General features: G+C 40.1%; 1 protein-coding gene across 1 annotated transcript in view; it reads right to left on the bottom strand.

Moving 5' to 3' along the window:
- LOC123962261 (anoctamin-1-like) overlaps window positions 1-16,943 on the bottom strand; it is a 76,181-nt gene extending 59,238 nt beyond the window's left edge. The window contains exons 1-2 of the mRNA XM_046038288.1: window positions 16,663-16,943; window positions 841-1,230 (exon numbers count right to left, since the gene is read on the bottom strand). Of these exons, the coding sequence (XP_045894244.1) occupies window positions 841-1,230; window positions 16,663-16,767 (495 nt within the window). The 5' untranslated portion in view covers window positions 16,768-16,943. The remainder of the gene's footprint in view (window positions 1-840; window positions 1,231-16,662) is intronic.
- Window positions 16,944-20,812: the final 3,869 nt, after the last annotated feature.

Raw genomic sequence — 20,812 nt, 5'->3', positions numbered from 1 at the left:
CTCTCTCTCTCTCTCTCTCTCTCACCCCAACCGGTCGAGGCAGATGGCCGCCCACCCTGAGCCATGGTTCTGCTCGAGGTTTCTGCCTCTTAAAAGGAAGTTTTTCCTTGCCTCTGTCGCCTAGTGCTGCTCTTGGTGGGAACTGTTGGGCTTCTGTAAATAACATCACAGAGTACGGTCTAGACCTGCTCTTTTATGAAAAGCGCTGTGAGATAACTGTTGTTGTGATTTGGCGCTATATAAATAAAATTGAATTGAATTGAACTCTCTCTCTGTCTCACAGTCAGTCTCATAATCTTATTGTCCACCTCTCTCTCTGTCTCACAGTCAGTCTCACTGTCTCACAGTCTTATAGTCCACCTCTCTCTCTGTCTCACAGTCAGTCTCACTGTCTCACAGTCTTATAGTCCACCTCTCTCTCTGTCTCACAGTCAGTCTCATAATCTTATTGTCCACCTCTCTCTCTGTCTCACAGTCTTATAGTCCACCTGTGTCTCTGTCTCAAAATAGTCTTTTTAGTAACTTTAGTAAGAGATTTCCTATGTAGCTCTCATGATAACGAGTAAAATCAATAAGAAATTGTTTTTTTTTTAAATCTGTGAATATAATTTTCAACCCTAACCCCACTCCCACTGGACCCCAACCTCAAGTATGGTTCCCCCAGTAAAATGTGGCCATTTCCACCACTACTCATCTTTACTTTAGTACATTGACTTGTGCTGTGTTACTTTGCAAACAGAATGCATTTTCTATCAGAGGATTACAGACATAATTAGAAATAGATTTTAGTTGCAGTTAAGTGTTTCTGGAAAGGATAAAAGGATAATGATGTAAACTCACATCCTCATCTCTCTCCAGCTCCAGGCCCATGTCTCTGAGTTTCCCTTCAAACTCCTCCCTCCTGAACATCTTGTGATCTTCCTGGCTGCTGAAGGTCTTTCCCGGACAGCCATGCTCCACGTCCGCCACCGGTGATGACAGCATAGACGATGAGTCTCTCACACTCTGTCCTTGGTGATGTTGGAAATCGTCACGGCTCTGGGGGGCACAAGCTAGGCTACAGGCAACAGTATTTTCAGTGAGCTGGTGCGCTGACTGTCGGCTGGAGCGCCCCCCGGTCTGTTTCTTCACGGGGTAGATGAGAACGTAGTCAATGCGCCGCTGACCATCCAGAAAGTAGAGGCCGTGCTGGCACTGGGTGTTTTCCTCTGGAGTTAGAGCCTTCAGCAGCTGACAGCATGCACATGGGAACAGACAGGGAAGTGTCAAGATTTACGACACAGGAAACTGCATATAGAAGCATAAGTGCTTGTTTGTTTATGGGATCTATTTTGTTTGATGCTCACAGAATGAGCCATAAAATTAATCTGAGATTTGTGAGCTAATAATTCATATACATATAAGCCTGTATGTCATAAAAAGAAAACTTTTGAACCAACCATTTAGTACTTTTCAGTTATGCTCTTTTATGTCAGTAGGTAGTAGCATTTAGCTGAGATTCCTGTGGGGAACTGACTTATAGGGTAGTGATGCATTCAAACTCATAAAGCAAACCTTTGTTGAAAAGAAATGACATGCTGCATTCACATTCTATGGTTTACAACTTTTTCTAGTTTAGCTTGTATTGTAGCTTCTCAACACCAATATATTAACTGAGTATATAAGATATTTTAGCCAGCTTTGAGGTCACCATGGTCCGGACCTTTGTAATTATATGTAGGCTATAGCCTATCACTAAAAGTATTTGAATAAGAAACGTAGATACACTATCAATTTCAATGAAGGCTTTAGGACCATGCAGGAGCAGCTGATTATACCGTCACAAACCTCATCTCAACTTGAAAAATTTACGCAAGAGGCACAGCAGCATAACTTCATATTTAAATCTCCCTACACGCCGACAGAATCCAATGTTGTTGTTGCTGTTAACACACATTCAGACTGTATACAGCCTGTTAATTTTTTTAAAATAGGCTAAGAAAGTTTTACTCACTTTCTAACTACATTCTCCAGCTGCACCCCAATACCCTTCTGTCTGGAAAAGAAAACCCAGAGTTTCCCTCATCTCAAGGTTAACTACTCAGAGTTTTTACTAAACCTGCCTTCTGGAACAGCGCTTTGCAGTTTGAACCTTAATAACTGAACCAGACAAACATAGAAGGGTTCCACCGCTTTGCGGTTTGAACCCTAAAAATAGCCACAAGCGGCGATTCACAAGTTCAAACCTTTTTTCGCATTAGCGAGTTCAAAATAACTTCACAAATGGGTTTAGATATTGTTGTGAAAAATACCCTGCAAGTTTTGTAACAATTAGACTAATATTTTCTGATCTGTAGCTTGATATGAGGATTTTCAGCACAGAGACAGCACTGGTGAAAATGACTAATGACCTCCTCATTGCATCAGACAAAGGACTTCTATTACCATCAGATCCTATTACAGAGACTGGAACATTTCATTGGCATTAAAGGAACGCTCTAAGCTGGTTTAAGTCCTAATTTTCAGATCGATTTCATTTTGTACATGTTAACAATGAGTCCTCCATACACGCCAAAGTTAGTCATGGAGTTCCACAAGGATCTGTGCTCAGACCAATCCTGTTCACTTTATATATGCTTCCTTTAGGCAATATTATCAGGAAATATTCCATAAACTTTCCTTGTTATGCAGATGATACTCAGTTATATCTATCGATCAAACCAGATGAAACTCATCAGTTAGCTAAACTTCAAATGTGCCTTCAGGATGTCAAAACCTGGATGACCTGTAATTTTCTAATGTTAAACTCAGTTAAAAGTGAAGTTATTGTTTTGGGGCCAGAGCCCCTCCGTGACGCATTATCTAAAGATATAGTTTCCCTAGATGGCATCGCCCTGGCCTCTAGCACCACTGTGAGGAATCTTGGAGTTACGTTTGATCAGGACATGTCCTTTAACTCTCACATTAAGCAAATTTCAAGGACCGCCTTTTTTCACCTACATAATAATGCAAAAAATCAGGAACATCCTGTCTAAAAATGATGCAGAAAAACATGCATTTGTTACTTCTAGGCTGGATTACTGCAATTCCTTATTATCAGACTGCTCAATACAGTCCATTAAGACTCTTCAGTTGATCCAGAATGCTGCAGCACATGTTCTGACAGGAACCAGGAAAAGAGATCAAGGCTGCGTGCACAGCGTACATAAACAGGCTGTGTTCGAAAAGGGCTAAACTGCTCTCTTAGAAGGTGTCTAACAGGACAGCGAGGCATTGAGTGTTGTTCGAAAGGGCTCGAATGATCTCTTCCTGTCTCCTGAGATGCCTTCAAGCTGCCCCAGTAACGGCCAGTCTTGAAGGCAGCATCGATGGTGACTTGATGCTGACTATTACCCATAAAGCAGCGCGGCTGCGGGCGCCATAGCTTTTGAAAACTGGTCAAGATGGCGGACAAACAAGCCGAATTTGTACTGTGTTTTTAAAAGTTTTTAGTAGTTTTCTCGCTTCAATTTTTGAAAAGCTAGCGAGAACTAAACACAGAACTATCATATTAGCCAGTGACTGTAACCAACCAAGTTTGTTCAGTATGATTTCTGAGGCGTCTGTTAGCCGTTTGGCTTTTCAATAGCTAGTCAGCTGATGCTAAGGCTAGCGTCTCTTCTGACAGCCAGAAGAGACGCAAGACGGCGTGCTGACGTCACACGTTGCTGTAAGTGCTGCCCTAGAAGGCTGTTTGAAACTAATGTAAACAGAGGTGCCTTCACTTCAAAGTGATGCCTTCTGAGGCAGCAGGCCTACCCGCTGCTACTGTGGACATTTACTAAACAATTAAAACAAACTGATACAATTACAAAACGTATATTTCAATAAATATTTATATTCTATTAAAATGTATGTAACTTGTGAATGAATGTGATTGGATTAATTTACAAGATATGCAGCTTCATTCTTAAGGATTCATATGAGCATTGTTGTTTTTAGGTAACCTAAACTCTGAAGTAATAAGATAAATATGTGGGGCATTGGTTAGCACTGTGTGGGTTCTCTCACCATCCAAAGGCATGCGGACTAGGTTGATTGGTGACCCTAAATTGTCCTTAGGTGTGAGCGTGAGAGGTTGTTTGTCTATGTGTGGCCCTGCAATGGACTGGCGACCTGTCCAGGGTGTACACCGCCTTTCGCCCGATGCCAGCTGGGAAAGGCTCCAGCCCCCCGCGACCCTGTATGCAGGATAAGCGGTTGACAATGGATGGATAGTTACAATGACAATAATTACAGATATACAAACTCTGTGGTCTGCTCTATTGTTATCTCCTATGAGGCACAAAGGCTTATGGGTAATCTTTCTTGACAACTTCCTGTGAAGTGATGAACCATTGTTCCCTTCTTCCCTACACAGTTCACAGCGCCCTTTGAAGTAAACACGTTGTGCTCTCTGTGGTTTGGAAACTCACTTAAAATGGCCGAATACCCTGCGCAGTCCACTTAACAGGGAACTATAGGGCGATCGGAATGCACCCTAAATTTCTCCTGTCTTAGCTTCTCTGCATTGGTTTCCAGTAAAATCCAGAATAGAATTTAAAATCATTCTTCTTACCTACAAAGCTGTTAATGGTCAGGCACCATCTTATCTTAAAGAGCTTATAGTACCTTACTACCCCACCAGAGCACTGCGCTCCCAGAATGCAGGGTTACTTGTGGTTCCTAAAGTCTCCAAAAGTAGACTAGGAGCCAGAGCGTTCAGCTATCAAGCTCCTCTCCTGTGGAACCAGGTTCCAGTTTGGGTTCAGGAGGCAGACACCATCTCCACATTTAAGAGTAGGCTTAAGACTTTCCTCTTTGATAAAGCTTATAGTTAGGGCTGGCTCAGGTGAGTCCTGAACCATCCCTTAGTTATGCTTCTATAGGCCTTTACTGCCGGGGGATTTCCTATGATGCACTGAGCTCCTGTCTCCTCTTCTTTCTCTCCCTCTGTATGCAACCTCATACCATTAATGCATGTTACTAACTTGACTTCTCTCCTCCTATCACTTCTTGCAGGTGTTTCTGGCTCTGGAGCTGTGGAGTCTGGATCTGTGGTTGCGGGTCACCTGCTGCTCCCATATTCCTACTGGACACCCTCTGCTACAATTATTGTTACTAGTCCTATAGTTATTATTGTTATTATTATCATTAACATTACGATTATTATCATTAACACTACTATAAGGCCCTGTGTCCACCAAAGCGTTTTTTTCTGACGCCAGTGTCTTTTTTCAATTCATTCCAATGGGAGTCTGAGAGTTTTTTCCGCGCTGGGCACTGAGCTTTTTTTCCGGTCGCCGAGAGTTGAAAAATGTTCAACTTTGGGAAAAACGCTGCGCTCGTCACTGTCACTTTTTACCCAGCCGTCCAATCACAGTGCAGGAGGGGTGAGACAAACGTACCGAGCACATCCGATCTTGAATGAAGCGATGTGCCTACTCACCGAGGTGTTTCCTCGCCTGCAAAATCTCATGAACCCACGTACGGACAGTCTGTGCTCTCATGTTTCAGCCTTCATGCATAGCAAGGGCCAGAGCAAGTAGGCCTGCTTACTTTGTGGTGACATTTTTACATTCAGTAAAATTAAGTAGGCTACCCTACTTGCAACACATTGCCTCCACGGAAATTATTTATCATAGCAACCACAGCGTCTCGAAAAAAACACTGCACCTCCAAAACACACCCTAGCACTCCCAGCTAAGCGTTTTCAGAACAGCAGTTGGCGTTTTCAGCTGGCAAAAAACGCTTTGGTGGACACAGGCCCTAAATATCTGTACCATTATTCATTTATTCTACATTACCTTTACTGTCTGTACCTCTGTGTGTATATTGTGTAGGCTGCCTCCCTCACCTCTCTCTCCTTCCCTCTGTCTCTCTCTCTCTCTCTCTCACCCCCAACCGGTCGAGGCAGATGGCCGCCCACCCTGAGCCATGGTTCTGCTCGAGATTTCTGCCTCTTAAAAGGAAGTTTTTCCTTGCCTCTTCCTTTAGTGCTGCTCTTGGTGGGAATTGTTGTGCTTCTGTAAATAACATCACATAGTACAGTCTTGACCTGTTCTTTTATGAAAAGTGCTCTGAGATAACTGTTGTTGTGATTTGGCGCTATATAAATAAAATTGAATTGAATTGATTTGTGTCATTTAACATCCAGTTATTGTGCATTGCATGTGCGCCGCCTAGTGGTCAATTTAAATGAAAGCATATATTTCCGGCACTTATGTGGACATCACTGGTTCAATTCGTGGGTTCAAACCTTTTTTCACATTAGCGGCTTCAAAATAATATCATACATGTGGATTAACATTGTTATGAAACACATCCTGCAAGTTTTGTAACGATTGGACATGCATTTTCTAATCAATAGCTTCATTTGTATAGTTCCACATCCAGTCATTATGAAGCTGTAGCTCTCATACTTTATTTCTTTTCGTTCTTTATTATTTATTTATTTATTTATTTATTTATTATATAGGGTTATATAGGGTTAAAAACCAACAAGAAGTTGGCCATTTGGGATTTAATTGTCTATATGGCAATTTTCACACGCACTTTAACAAAATCATCCTAGAGAATTAGTCCGTGTGACTTTCCAGAAATTTTCGCTGTGCAGTCTTGATCAATGATCACATGTACAAACTAGGGGGTTTTGGTCGACGGGGCCAGTCCGTGGAGTGGTATGTCAATGATTTGCCACGAAACAGGAAGTTGTTACAGCTTAAGTATACATGCATGCTCACATCTGTACCAAACTTTATGTGATTGATAATGGCCCCGCCCCCAACACATCTACATGCCAAAATTCAGTTATAATCATAGCGCCTCCTACTGGCAACATGAAGTAAGCCTTGTGTGACATCTATTATGCAATTAAAATAAATTTTCTCAAAATGATGTACTGGGACATAACGTATCATTACTGGGTGCTCCTTTGCACCACGTAGAGGACACAGGAAGTGACTATTAATTATTTTATGCAGCGTCCAAAGTGTGTGACAATACAGAGCAACTTCAGAGTGACACTACCTGTCACGCTTCACGTGTAAGGGCCCGTCCACCGCTGATTTCTGCTTTAATATTTAACTGAATTAGTCTGTGGCATGTGATTCTTTTAACGCTAAAGGATTTTCAATTGCTGATGGAGCAGTACTTTGTGTTAGGAATGTGGTTTTTGTGTTCATGTCTTTCCTGTTTAAGTCTGTTTTTGGTTCTGTGTTTCTCTGTGTAGTCTTGTTTAGTTAGTTCTTAGTCCTGTACATTAGTTAATGTCTTTTGTGTTTACTCCTGGTCTTGTGTTCTCGTTTTGGTTCTGGTTCTTTGTAACTTGTGTGTGTTTCTGTCTTCTTGGTTATTCACTCTGCTCCATGTCTGCTTGTCTAAGTGTTCTCTCTGTTTCCCCCTGCTGTCTCTCTGTCTCTACCTCGATAGCCCTGATCCCGCTCACCTGTGTTGCTCCCACCCCGCTCGTTAGTCCCTGTGTGTGTGTGTGTGTGTGTGTGTGTGTGTATGCCTGCTTGTCTCTCCAGTCTTGGTCACATCCTTGCATCTAATGTTGAGTGTTCCTGCCTGTTCCTTCGTTTTCCTTGTTCTGGATTATTCCCTGTGTTTTTGGATCGCCTTGTGTTCTGGATTACCTTTGTTTGGACTTTGCCTCAAGCTACTTGTAAGCCTGTTTCAATTAGTTTTTGAATTAATAAACGTTTTTGAACTGCAACCTCCTCACCTTGCCATTGTCTGCATTTGGGTCCTCGCCTCAGTCTGCACTCAGTGCCCCGACCCATGACACTTTGTAGCAGCAGTGGTAGCAGTCACAGCTAACAGCTAACGGCTGACAGCTCTTGCACATATTTACTTTTTATATGTATATACCCATTTTCGGTGTCTATTTTCTCCTGCAGTTTGTCCTAGAAACTTCCTTCCAACTTCAAAATGTACATCCTGTTCAGGAGATTTATGCTATTACTTTTATTACTGATATCTGTAATGGTTTTTATATTAATATTTTTATGTGAAAAAAATGAATGGGTTTCAATGGGAGAACTTTCTTCCAACCTACTCAACTTTAAGAGCTAAATGCTCTTCATGCTCTGCATATGTGCAGCTACAGACTCCATTTGAGCTGTAGGTTGCAGAAAAGATGTTGATCTTTCAAAGTTGTTTGACTCTCAGCAGAATTCCCATGATGCATGGCAGTGAAACTTTTGAAAATTTGCTAATAAGTCTCCTGTTTGTTTGAAATATGAAACAAATACTTTGTGATTTATGTATTTGTTAAATGTGTCTGCTTAGAATATAGTGTTTTTTTTTTGGTAATTGCCATTCTTGTGGTGGTTTACTATTGAAACCAGGAGTGAAGTACCTGTTTCTAAGCAGACATGTTTAACAAAAACATAATAAAGTAACATTTGTATTTCAAACAAATAGGAGACTTATTAGAAGATTTTAACAAACTTTATTCACCGCCATGCATCATGGGAATTCTGACGGACAGGGTGATATAGAGCAGCCTAAGGCTGATGATACACAGATCAACTTTTAGAGCAATCGTGCAGGGCAACGTTGCTGTCAATGGTAATGAGTAAAGATTACTACCGTAATCCCCTTCCCCCACCACTGCGCCACTCACCCCGCACCACCGCTATCCGTTCAACACATAGTAAAGTTGCCCTGTGTATCATCAGCTTAAGTTCATCCCTCAAAATTCCCATGATGCACTTATCTGAACATATCCTGTGAGTTTTGTGATGATCGGGCATACAGTTGCTGACTTGTGTTCATTTATGTCCAGAGCCATGCCCCTTTCAAAGTTCATTGGTCAATATCTTGAAAAGTAATTGAGATATCGACATGCTTTATACAACTTTTAATAGGCTTGAACCAATGATGATTCATGAATGATGAAAATTTGGTGGCAATCGGAGCTCCAGTCTAGGAGGAGATGTTAAAAAATTCAAGTTTAAAAAAAAAAAACTTATAGGCGCACCTTATTGTTCCTGCTGCACCTGTGTGAGAAATTTCAAGTCATTCGGATTTCTGGCGTAAGGGGCGTGGCCTTTCAAAGTTTTCATTTTTATTTACAGCGCCGCCATGTGGCCGATGGGTTCATATTTCTATAGAAGCATATGCACACTATTTCCACTATTTATCGGTGTAACCTGCATGGTACGAGAGGAAAGGAAAAAAAGTGATGACCTTTAAAGCACTCGTTGAGCCTGAATGTGTCCATTCCTTGATTATTTATATTTCTTTAAATGTAAATGCTCCGTATTTGTACAGCGCCTTTCTAGTCTTTTCAACCACTCAAAGCGCTTTTTACACTACATCCATATTCATTCACTGAGCCTAAGTGCTCAAACCGAAACTAACATTCACACACATTCCTACATACATATGGAACAGCTGCCAGGGGCAATTCGGGGTTCAGTATCTTGCCCAAGGACACTTTGACACGCAACCAGGGGGAGCCAGGAATTGAACCGCCGACCTTCCGATTAACAGCCAGCCCGCCCCTTAAGTCTATAAGTGTCCACCCATCAGAAGAATCAAAACAGCTTTTCATAAAAATTAATCCAAGTTGTGAATCCTGTCATGTGAAGTCCATCGTTCTCTGTCTACTAACTTCTCTCATCGTGCACCGTGTTGTTGTTGTGATGTTGCTTCAAAATACAAGCGCATAAGCCGTCTGTCGGAGCTAGATCAAATGAATGACGTGTAATTGATACAAGTATTATTCTGTTTGAAATAAATAGTAGTTTCAGTTTTGTGCAAAAGGAATTAAAGGCCTGTCCTATATGGACACTTGTCCCAGATATAGGCAGGGTCAATTTAGTGTTTTTAGCAAGAAGCCCAGGCTATTATTCAAAGTTTTATGGTAAAAAAGCAGCAATCAGCGTTGGATGGGTCCTCGCACGTGAAGCGCATCAGATAGTGTTGCTCTGAATCACACACTTTCAACCCTGCATGAAATACTTGAAAGTCACACCCTGTGCAAAGGAGCATCCAGTAACGATACGATATGTCCCAGTACATCATGTTGAGAAAATTTATTTTAAACTCATGAGTGTCACACAGGGCATACTTCCTGTTGACAGTAGGTGGCACTATGACTGTAACTGACTTTTGGCATGTAGATGTGTTGGGGACGGGACCATTATCAATCACATAAAGTTTGGTACAGATGTGAGCATGTACACTTTAGGTGTAACAACTTCCTGTTTCGTGGCGAATCATTGATATTCCACTCCATGCCAAGGACTGCCCTGGTTGACCAAAACTCACCATTTGTACAATGACTGCAAGGCAAAAATTTTACGTTTACAATTAAAATCTTCCTGTTGGTTTTTGACCCTCCTGGTGTGTGTTCAAAGTGTTCCAAGTTTTCAAGAATGCCGTCAAAAATGAAACACATTTGCAGAAGTATTTCTTCAGTTCAGTATTGGAGTTAACATGCCATTTCCTGGGGTCGAACTGTTAAGCTTGGGGTTGGCAGAGCAAGCACTTAAACACTGCCCTACTGAGACTCACGGGTTCAAATTTTTCTTTCTCCATTGCTCTGGTTTTCATGGACATTAAATGCCTCTGAAGCACCAACAGAGGGCGCTCAATGACCAAACACTCCTGGCACACCACTATTTAGCTTATATATATATATATATATATATATATTATTATTATTATTATTTGAGGTCCAGTCAGGAAACACTGATATCCACGTAAACATTGATTGCATTGAGAAAGACTAAGACACAAATTTAAAAACACCACAGCAAGTCAGTGGGAACTGAATGCATGTTATTCTTCAAAGCACCAATAGAGGGTAATCTATGACCACAAATGCGCGGCACAGCACTGTTTTGCTTGTGCTCATATTTTCTGTGATGTGTAGTCCAGTGTACATGAATAACATGAAGACACAGAAGCAACTAATTTACACAGAAGCATCTAATTGGTAATATCTCTAATGGTTGATTTTATATTAATATTTTTATGTGAAAAAAATGAATGGGTTTCCATAGGAGCAGAGGCTCAACTTTCTTCTAACCTACTGCAAGCAGTTGTAAGAGCAGTTCAAGCCCCCCAGCGCCAGCCATCCCCCTCACCCTGCGAGGGCCGCACTAGTCAACCTGGGTGCCCCCCAGTTTGAAATGAAAGGGACTTGCGGTTATGGAGATATCAAATGAATGTATGTCTATGGGAGCGTTATTTCATATACGATTAATAGCACCACCTAGGGAAGTCGTGCCAGATAAGCTCCCCAAGTTTGGTGTAGATCAGTCGTTATATATAGATATGACATCACTTCCTTTTTAGATTTTTGCGTGAGGCATTTGTTAGCTTATAATTCCAACAGTTTTTGCATATCAATCCGGGTAGCACAAGCTTGTATGAGCTTCGTCCAGAGATGGTCCGTGCCAAGTTTGGTGCTGATCGGACTTGCAGTGTGGGAGGAGTTAATTAACTATTGAGTTAATAGGGTTTACAGTTTTTACGATTTAGTGAAATGAAAACGTCATCGCACAAATGCGTCTCTTATACCATACGAAAATGAACAGGATTTTACCACGGTATTTCAGCTTCGAATATAGTGCAACCTTTAAGCCAAATTTTTCAGATGTCATAAGGGCCCATGGGGAACAGTTGACCCAAATTTGGTATCAATCAGACTTGTTGTTATAGAGATATAAAATGAATGTAAGTCAATGGGATTTTTTTCCCGTCTTAAATCTGAAATAACAGCGCCACCTATGCGCATATATGGGTCAACTTTGGTCGCTGGAGTCAGGGGACTCCTTTGAACAATTTGGCTCAACTTTCATGTCAATCCGACTTTTTCGTGTTTAAATTGTTTTTTTCAGGTGTATAGAGTAACAGAGTGCTTGTTTGAGCCAATCTCTGTCTCAGATCATGGCCCAGTAATCATGAAAAGTAACTTTGGGCTAGACAGTCAATTCAAATACTGGAGGCTCAATGTCTCGTTAAAAATGTTTAAATTGTTGATGATTTTGTTCTGTTTTTAGCTCAATAGGCAGCCCATTCCAGATCTGAGCTCCCTTGATTGAAAAGGAAGTCTGGCCGAAGGAGATATTTTGCAATTCCCTGCAGTTGTATTTCTGGTTGACAATCCAACAGAAAGGTTTATATTAACAGTTTTCATATGGAATTTCATCACTAAATTTACTTCTGAGAAGTTTTGAGGTGAGAAATCAGCTGTGTAGATTTCGAATATTGACAGTTTTATGAGAAGTGATGGCGGAACAAAAATGTGCTTGTCGCTATGACGACAAGCTACGTACTATCTCTGGGTACTATCTGCAATGGAAAACGGAGCAGGGCTGAGTAGAGTCCAGTCTATCCATTTGCGCTATGGTAGCATTTTCGGCAAGGCAGCATAGATCGTCAGAACACTGGCAACAGTTCAACGTTTAGTCCTAAAAGACGATGCAACTCCGACTCGGTTTGGGCCTGGAAATTCACAATCACAACCTGTAAGTATGCTTTATTGGTTTTGAATTATATTTAAAATAAACACGGCAATGTAACTTCACAGACTGTTCAAATGCAGAGTTGTTGTGAACATAACACAGCTAAAGATATAACTATAATGCTAATGTTGCACCTGATGTGAAAGCTACGGCGCAAATGTTCAAATTGTTTGGCCAATTTTTATGTAAAATTGAGTTGAAATATGGTGATTTTTGTAGTGGTTTATGGTAAGATGTGGAACAATGATGTTGTGTGGTTGTGGACTTGTGAGTAACTTATACCATCTGCTAGGTTACAAATCCGTGTATGGTTCATTCTTTCATTATGATGTCTGGTTTTTGGTTTTTCCATTTTTCCGTTTTTGGTTTTAAAACAGAAAAAACAAAAAGGACTTGGTTTTTTGGTTTTTCCGATTCTGTTTTGAAACGAAATAATAAAAGAACGGATAAATAATAAATAATATTAAAACACGGATTGTCACGGTCGCAGTCTGAAGCGGCTTTGTTTCAGTAAGTGCGCTCACTTTTTGTGAAATCAATTTCAGTGGCTGTGGCTCAGGAGCGGGTTGGCCGTTAATTGAAAGGTTGGCGGTTCAATCCCCGGCTCCCCCAGGCTGTATGTCAAAGTGTCCTTGGGCAAGATACTGGACCCTGAATTGCCTCTGGTGGCTGTCTGCCAGTGTATGAATGTGTGTGAATGTCAGTTTCAGTTTCACTTAGGCTCAGTGAATGAATGGTGAATGCAGATGTAGTGTAAAAGCGCTTTGAGTGGTCGAAAAGCTATATAAATTCGGAGCATTTACCTTTGTGTTTGGGTCCTCACACATGACTTACCCTGACACATCACCCAGATGAAGGTTAGTTTTAAAGTAACCAACTGTTTAAAGTTTAACTAACAGTTTGCTAATTACTCATAAGGTAGATTAGGATAGTAGCTTTTGAGTCACATTAATGGAATTTACTTACATGTAAAACAGGTAGATAGCTGCAAGGCATCAGTTACAAGCTTACACCAGTGTAAGTGTCTGCTTTTCTCTCACTCATGTCTCTACTCACAGGCTAATGCCTCTTCATGCTCCCATCTGTCATTATGATTAGCAAAAGAGGGAGAACGACTTGGAGGCGTCACCAAACAGCCCCCATTCCACACTTAGACTTGACGGGAAGTTGTGAGCTACACAAGTGGTGGATGAGTTGATAACCTGCTGTTTATTGGCATTGCAGCACATCTATGTTAATGAAAATAAGACACTTGTGTGCATTTAACAAATTACACCATCTTGTGACATTATAAAGTCATGTTGTACAACTCTGTAACGCTTTATTTTTTGCGCACAACCACCGAAAACTTAGCATAGACTGAAAGTAAGTAAGAAAGTAAGCAAGCTAATGTTATAAAAACAAATAGTTAGCTGGAATGTTGCGTAAATTGGTAAACGATTTAGCCTAGGCTACTAAAGCAAACACCAAAACTTAACAGAAGAATTGGAGCAATTTATGCTAAAAATAGATGGAAATCTGGCAACCTACATATTTCTCACCATTTCTTTGGGTCTGTATCAGTTTTCTTTTTCTGATCTCAACAAGTCTGGGCAAACTACTGAGTTGGCACTGATTTTCTTTTTATGATGTCAACATGTAGACTTATCAAAGTAATTACAGTATTTTTAAAATACAAAATATGAAGCCACTTTCTTCAACCCTATAAAATACAAATAATAAAATCCTATTTTGTATTTTAAATAGGGTAGAATGGGGTAAGACGCCTCCCCAAAGCTCAATTTCTATTTTCTGAGACATTAAAGAACATTTTGTTGATTTTTTTGTATCTTTAAGAAGGCCATGTTTAGGGCAACATATTATAAAGTAAAATAAATAGCTATAGTTGACAAATTAATTTGTATTTAATCAAATGTATTTTTTAGGGAAGAGGCATTTAAATATGCACTTGCCAGCTAGCTAGTTAGCTAGAAATGTGAGCATATGTGAGTTTATAATCTCAGAATTTTACCTCAGACTTTCTGATAGTGAAGTTGCTAGTTGGCTAAAGGGTCTATCCAGTGTCTAAATAACATCTAACTTACAAACGATCAACCAAATTTTTTAGTTCAGTGAGACGAGGGGCAGCCAGAAGAAAATAAATTGTGACATTTTGTGACATGGGGTAAGGGGGGGAACCTTACCCCATGTTACTCTACATATTATAAATGTATCATAAATACTGCCCATCACTGCATGAGTGTGTGAATTATGCTCTGTGACATGACAGCCTAACACATTGACTCTTGAAAGGATTGATTGGCTTCTGCTGCTTTGATTATGAACATTCTTTTTTAAATCTATTTCTTTTGAGTAACCCGACTTTATAAGTGCAGTAATAAATCAGTGGCGTACACCTTTCACAGTGGTCTCATCCTCACTACATGGCAATGATTCTCAGTACCTCTGACACCTTAGTTACTTTTAGTACCTTTGCTTAAATCTCCTAATCCCACAAAATTCTATGCCATCATACAGTATAACCCAGACCAAGATAAACGTTTTGAAGGGATGGATGGCTGGATAAACAGTGCCCCTAGTGACACCAGTGTGCAACTGGCCTGTTTACTGCTAAATCCATTCCATGTGTATGTCACATGTTTGGAAGTGAAAATAGCAGTGTTATTTAAAATTAGCACCTAAAAATCAGCGGTCAGGGAGGTCATGAGAAAAGGACACTAATCATGGAGACACTTGCAAGAGACATTGTGGACACACCTGCAGCACTGGAGAACATTCCACTGCAAATACCAGGCACCACAGCCAGGTATTTAGCAACTCAAATGACATCTGTGTATTAAAGTGTGCCAAAAATAGTGACTTATTTTATGCCATGCGCCGTCATCTAATGTCAAGTAAGTCAACAGGCCATTTATGTATTACAGCAGAGCAAACCGTCAACCTGAACACCAAGGAATTTTTATGAAGCTCCAGGACAGCTATTAAATGAACGATGTATTGAGACTTCTGTGCAACTGCTGTATTTTAAGTGAAGAATTAACTTTAAATCTCAAATTTTGAGCCAATATGGACAACAAGTGCTTATAGTGCTCAGAAAAATGTAAATCTGGGCAAAACAATCTTCTGAAGGTGATCGAGTGCTATGATGACGGTCTTAACCCCTAAGTACATTATTTTGGAAATAAGAAAACATTTATAACTCCTCTAAGAGATCTTAGTTTGTTTGTGAAAACAAGACAGGATCAAATCTGTGTGTATAGAGTTTCCCTCTAATTTCTTTTGTGAGCTCTTGGCGTTATAGACCACCAGAGAAGATACATTAGCTGTAGAGTTCTCCTGGCAATAATCAGAATGAACTTATTTTGATCTTCATCACGGATTGAGGAAGCAGTGATTGCACAACGATCCAGAGAATAGCCAGGTCCCGGCTATTATAATAACGGCTAACTTCATGTTTACAAGTCAGCTAGTAAAAAGGCATGGGAATGTACATGGCCTAAAATGCTTATCGATTATTTTATCATGTCATTTTGATGTGAACACAGACAATGATGGAAAAGCTTAGGTCATGTTAAAAAAGAAGAAGCAGCGAGAAATTCTATTTATTAAAAGTATCTTGCACTTCATTCTTGGTTGCTATTGTTTGTCAGGGTTTGTAATGTAATCATGATCTTGACTCAATAAAATCTGAAAAATTGTCAGGTGAAATAGACAAAACAGAAGACTTCATGTTTTGGGGCTTTTTGGACTGCACAAAGGTCTATCTCATGTCTTTGTGTATCATTTTATAAACATGTATCTAAGATTAAACCTGACATATTTGGTACCTGGTGAGATTTTGGGATCTCCACTACAATTCCAAATAAGCTTCTGTGAGTTTGAACAATATGTGATGTGTTATTTTGACTGACACAACAGGGGGTTAGTGAGGTTAAAAAGATTATGTCGAATTAATGTACCATTGTAAAAATGCAGTCATTTGAGCTTTTTTACAATGCCAATATCCCAAATCACAACATACTTCATGTAATAGTATTACATGTACCAAGTATGTGTGGACAGTCCATACTGTCTACATCTCTATCTGAACAGATTTCATTAAGTGGCTGTCTCTATCTTGTCTGAGCTCTCATTTTCCTCCCCCACTGTCAGTCTCTGTTTCTCTCATAGAGAAACTCACCTTAAACTTGCCGTGGAAGATGATATCTTGTAGAAAATGTGGAGCCTGTTGGTCAGACCTGGAGGTTGGACAGAGATCAAATCCATCTTCTGCTTCCTCTGTCATTTTCTAGTCCCAGCAGGTAAAAAGCAAAGATCAACTTATCAAGTGAATTGCTTCAAAACAGAATAGTCTGGTTTGTTCTCTTCCTCCCTGTAGGTCTGTGTATCCTCTTTAAGATTTCTCAGTGTATGCCAGCGTCCAGCATTAACAGCCCCTCTCCTGCCTCTAGTATTTTCTTGCTACTTGCCACTATTTTGTGCCTTTGCGTGTCTCTTTAAAGCTCTGTGTGGAGCTCTGTTTCTGTCTCACTGTGGAGTAGCTGAAGTGAGTCTGCAGCCTTGTTACTTGAGAAGACGTCTGTGAGCCATGATCTAAACTTAGACAACGATAAAACTCTGATGAACACAAGGTGCCCTCCCTCACTCTCTGTCTCTACTCAAATGTAATCAATACAAGATCAACCACTCCAATACACACTCCTTCTTTCCCGCTGACAAAATTGCTCACAAACCGAAAACATTCCCAAATAACATTCCCAGTCAGTTGAAGTGTGTGTGTGCGTGTGTGTGTGTGTAACTTTTAAATAATTTTTCTGGAGACAGTGGTGCTACATTTAACATTCAAGCAGTGCAACAAGACAGTCAACATAAGGTAAAAAAAGACAACATAAGTGGCAAAACAGAACAAAAAAACATTGCCAAAGTCAAGACAAAAACTGTGTCCAAAACAAAAACAATGCTGTAGAACAGACAAAAACCGTGCCAAAGGAAAGACAAAAATTGGGTGTTGAGGAGCCTGTCTTGGGCAAAATTATGAGGATTCAAACAGAAAACAGCCCTGCATTAACAGCACAGGGGGCTGTTGGTAGGGTTGTGTTGTTTAAGGTACTGGTGAAATACAATCCAGGAAGGCCAGTTTAATTAGTGAGGTAAAATGTTCATGAGATGCCAAAACTACGGAAGCCTACAGGGGACTGTTTTAAAATGTAAACTGTAAACACAGCATTATCATTTTCCACATTTGTATGTGTTATTTGAGTAAATATTAAAATAAAAATGCGATAATCCAATTTCATGCCTTTTTATTTTCACATACTCGTATAGGCGTTCTATGATCATATTAAATAAAAATGGAAAAGCTGTTTAACATTTAATTTACCCCACTGTTCAGTGAAGAATATTCAAATGTATAGCGCCAATTCACAACAAGAATTATGTCATTGTGCTTTTCATTTATAGCAGGTGTAGACTGTACTCTTTGTGATATTATTTACAGAGACAAAACAATAGCCACTATTAGCAAGCACTTGGCGACAGAGGCAAGAAAAAGTATGTATATCGACACTCATAAATGGCTTTGCAGCGACCACTTAGGGTTAGTTAAATGGAGTGTATTGTGAATTGTATAGAGGGGTATGGATCCTATGCATAGCTGTATAATAAATGGGGCCCCAGGACAGCAGAATAAAAGTCCAACAAAGTCTTGATAGAATCACTGCATGGATACTCAAAATACTCAACCTAAAATGAATCTAAATGAATAATTTAACTTCTGTTGGCTTTGACCATAAAAAAATTCTATTATATACAGTATTTTATTTAGATCACCTACCAAGAAACACAAATAGTAATAATACTTCTACTTAACTTTACAGTTGCATAGGGAATGCATAAGAAAGACAAGTTGACAGAAACATTATGCATGACACATTTCTGGGGGTGAGGGTACATGTGGGAGTGATCATACAGCTATGGTACATACAACTTTAGAATATAGACTAAATACAGTTTGAGTAACTGACTTCATTGCTGTCAGGTTTGACATTTTTCCTCAAGTATATTAAATATTAACCAAAACATTCACGGTTGAAGGTAATTTTCCTCTGTGAAGCTGTTCCAGGAAACTGTCCTTTCTTCGATAATTGTTTACATTTTGAGAACTAAGATCCAGAAACTTTCTGTACAACCTCTTATTCCTGACACTTCAATCCCAAAGGGTTATGTAATGCAGCAGCAACATCCGCACTGACGTGTATTTTTAGACTTTGAAAGTTAAAAAATATACAGAGAATCAAGCAAAGGAAAGCAGGGACCTTGTAGAGCACATGCCGACAAGCTCCCAGGGGATATCATGTGTCTGACTCGATGCTGGGAGCAAGATGTAGGGGTCAAAGGTCAGTTCTCACAGGAAACAGAAGGAAGTGGTGTTTCTGTTCACATACTGTAACTCGGCTTTTCCAAGAACAATTGCCAAAACTTTTGTGCACCAGTAAAATTAGCTTTTGACTACTCTGGAATTTAGATCAGGTCAGTTCTTTTTATATTTTTAAACCTGTCCCTCCCTGCAGCCTGGTATACAGTATGAGGAGCCATGTTGAGCCAGACCGATTTTGCTTTAACAAGAGAGTTTTATTATACTCCTTTGTCTTCTTTATTATTTAAATATTTATGAATTAATTTGTCAACGTGCAAGACAGGGGGGCAGAAATGGGGATGAGGGGGCACAAACACAGAGACAGGACAGCACCTGCAAAAGAATGGGCATGGGGGGTGGGGACAACAGGAAATAACTGAGGAAAACACCAATTGCATAAAGCAAAGACACCTCCAAGAGAACGGGGGGGGGCTTGTACAGGAAAAAAAGAGGGGGGGGCAACAGGAGACAACCAGCCGAACAGCAATAAACACACCTAACCATGGATGACACTGAGAGGATGGAAGATGTTCTGAAGAAAACCACAACAGAGCTAGGTGATCTCACGACTAAAGCACTGGACACAGCTTAGCCCAGAGTCTTTTCAGAAGAATGAAGACAAGAAAAAGTTTTACACTGGACTGTAGGATTCTAATGTGCTTCACTACAGATACCTGCATTCACTAAGGGGGAGAAATAGCTGTTAGCATAAAAGGTAGAAGAAACTAGAAAAATAGTTGCTAATGTGTGTATTCATGTGGAAAGGGTTATTGGAGTGAGGAGGAAATATCAAATTTTGCAAAGTAGGGCCATGCGCCATCAAACACATGGCAACAAAACCAGGCGAGTCACTGACATTGATTGATAAGATTGGAGTTATTTGCTGTGCCTTGTCAAATTTGTCAGTCTGTGGTCCCATTGGAGTGAAAAAATATGAAATCACCAGAACATTGCATAAAAACAGGTCATGGTTGGTAAAGTAATACTCAACTTAACAAGTGGTTAATTCGTCATTCTAGTGTAAAAAGGAACAAAGCCAGTAGTAGTAGTGCACACTAATGCAATAATTGACAAAAAGTCTGAGGTAAACCTCTTATCATCAGGAATGGTATGACTTTTTCTGTCTAAGAAAACATGCTCAGCTGAGTGTTTGACATTTCCTATGATATAAATAAATTGACAGCTGTTGAAATGAAAACTTTGGACGTTAATGATAAATTATATATTGAATGTTGATAAACTAACAGAATAGTAGCATAACAATACATTGTGATTTTAGTTATTGTTTTGTGTAACCTAGGAGTTAAGTCCACTCAAAAAGTACTGTGGAGTCCTACAAAGATTCCCATGTAGAAATAAATACCAGATTAGCTGCAGTAGCTTTGATTGAATTTAGAACTTCAAAGTTCAGATTTTAATGAATCCACAATGTGAGTCTTTGCCTGGATTTGGAAGTAGTAAGCATGGCTCCTGTCCAGTGTAACATCATCCAATTCAATTCAATTCAATTCAATTTTATTTATATAGCGCCAAATCACAACAACAGTTATCTCACAGCGCTTTTCATAAAAGAGCAGGTCTAGACCGTACTCTGTGATGTTATTTACAGAAGCCCAACAGTTCCCACCAAGAGCAGCACTAGACGACAGAGGCAAGGAAAAACTTCCTTTTAAGAGGCAGAAACCTCGAGCAGAACCATGGCTCAGGGTGGGCGGCCATCTGCCTCGACCGGTTGGGGGTTAAGGAGAGAGAGAGAGAGAGAGAGAGACAGAGGGAGAGAGAGAGAGAGAGAGAGAGAGAGAGGGCAGGAGAGGAACAGAGAGAAAAAGAGAGGGATGGAAGGAGAGGGAGAGGGGAGGGAGGCAGCCTACACAATATACACACAGAGGTACAGACAGTAAAGGTGATGTTGCTA

The sequence above is a fragment of the Micropterus dolomieu genome, linkage group LG22, assembly GCF_021292245.1.
Source record: "Micropterus dolomieu isolate WLL.071019.BEF.003 ecotype Adirondacks linkage group LG22, ASM2129224v1, whole genome shotgun sequence".
Lineage (NCBI taxonomy): Eukaryota > Metazoa > Chordata > Actinopteri > Centrarchiformes > Centrarchidae > Micropterus > Micropterus dolomieu.
Note: the sequence above shows the minus strand (reverse complement) of the source record. Positions and strands in the feature narration are given on the sequence as shown.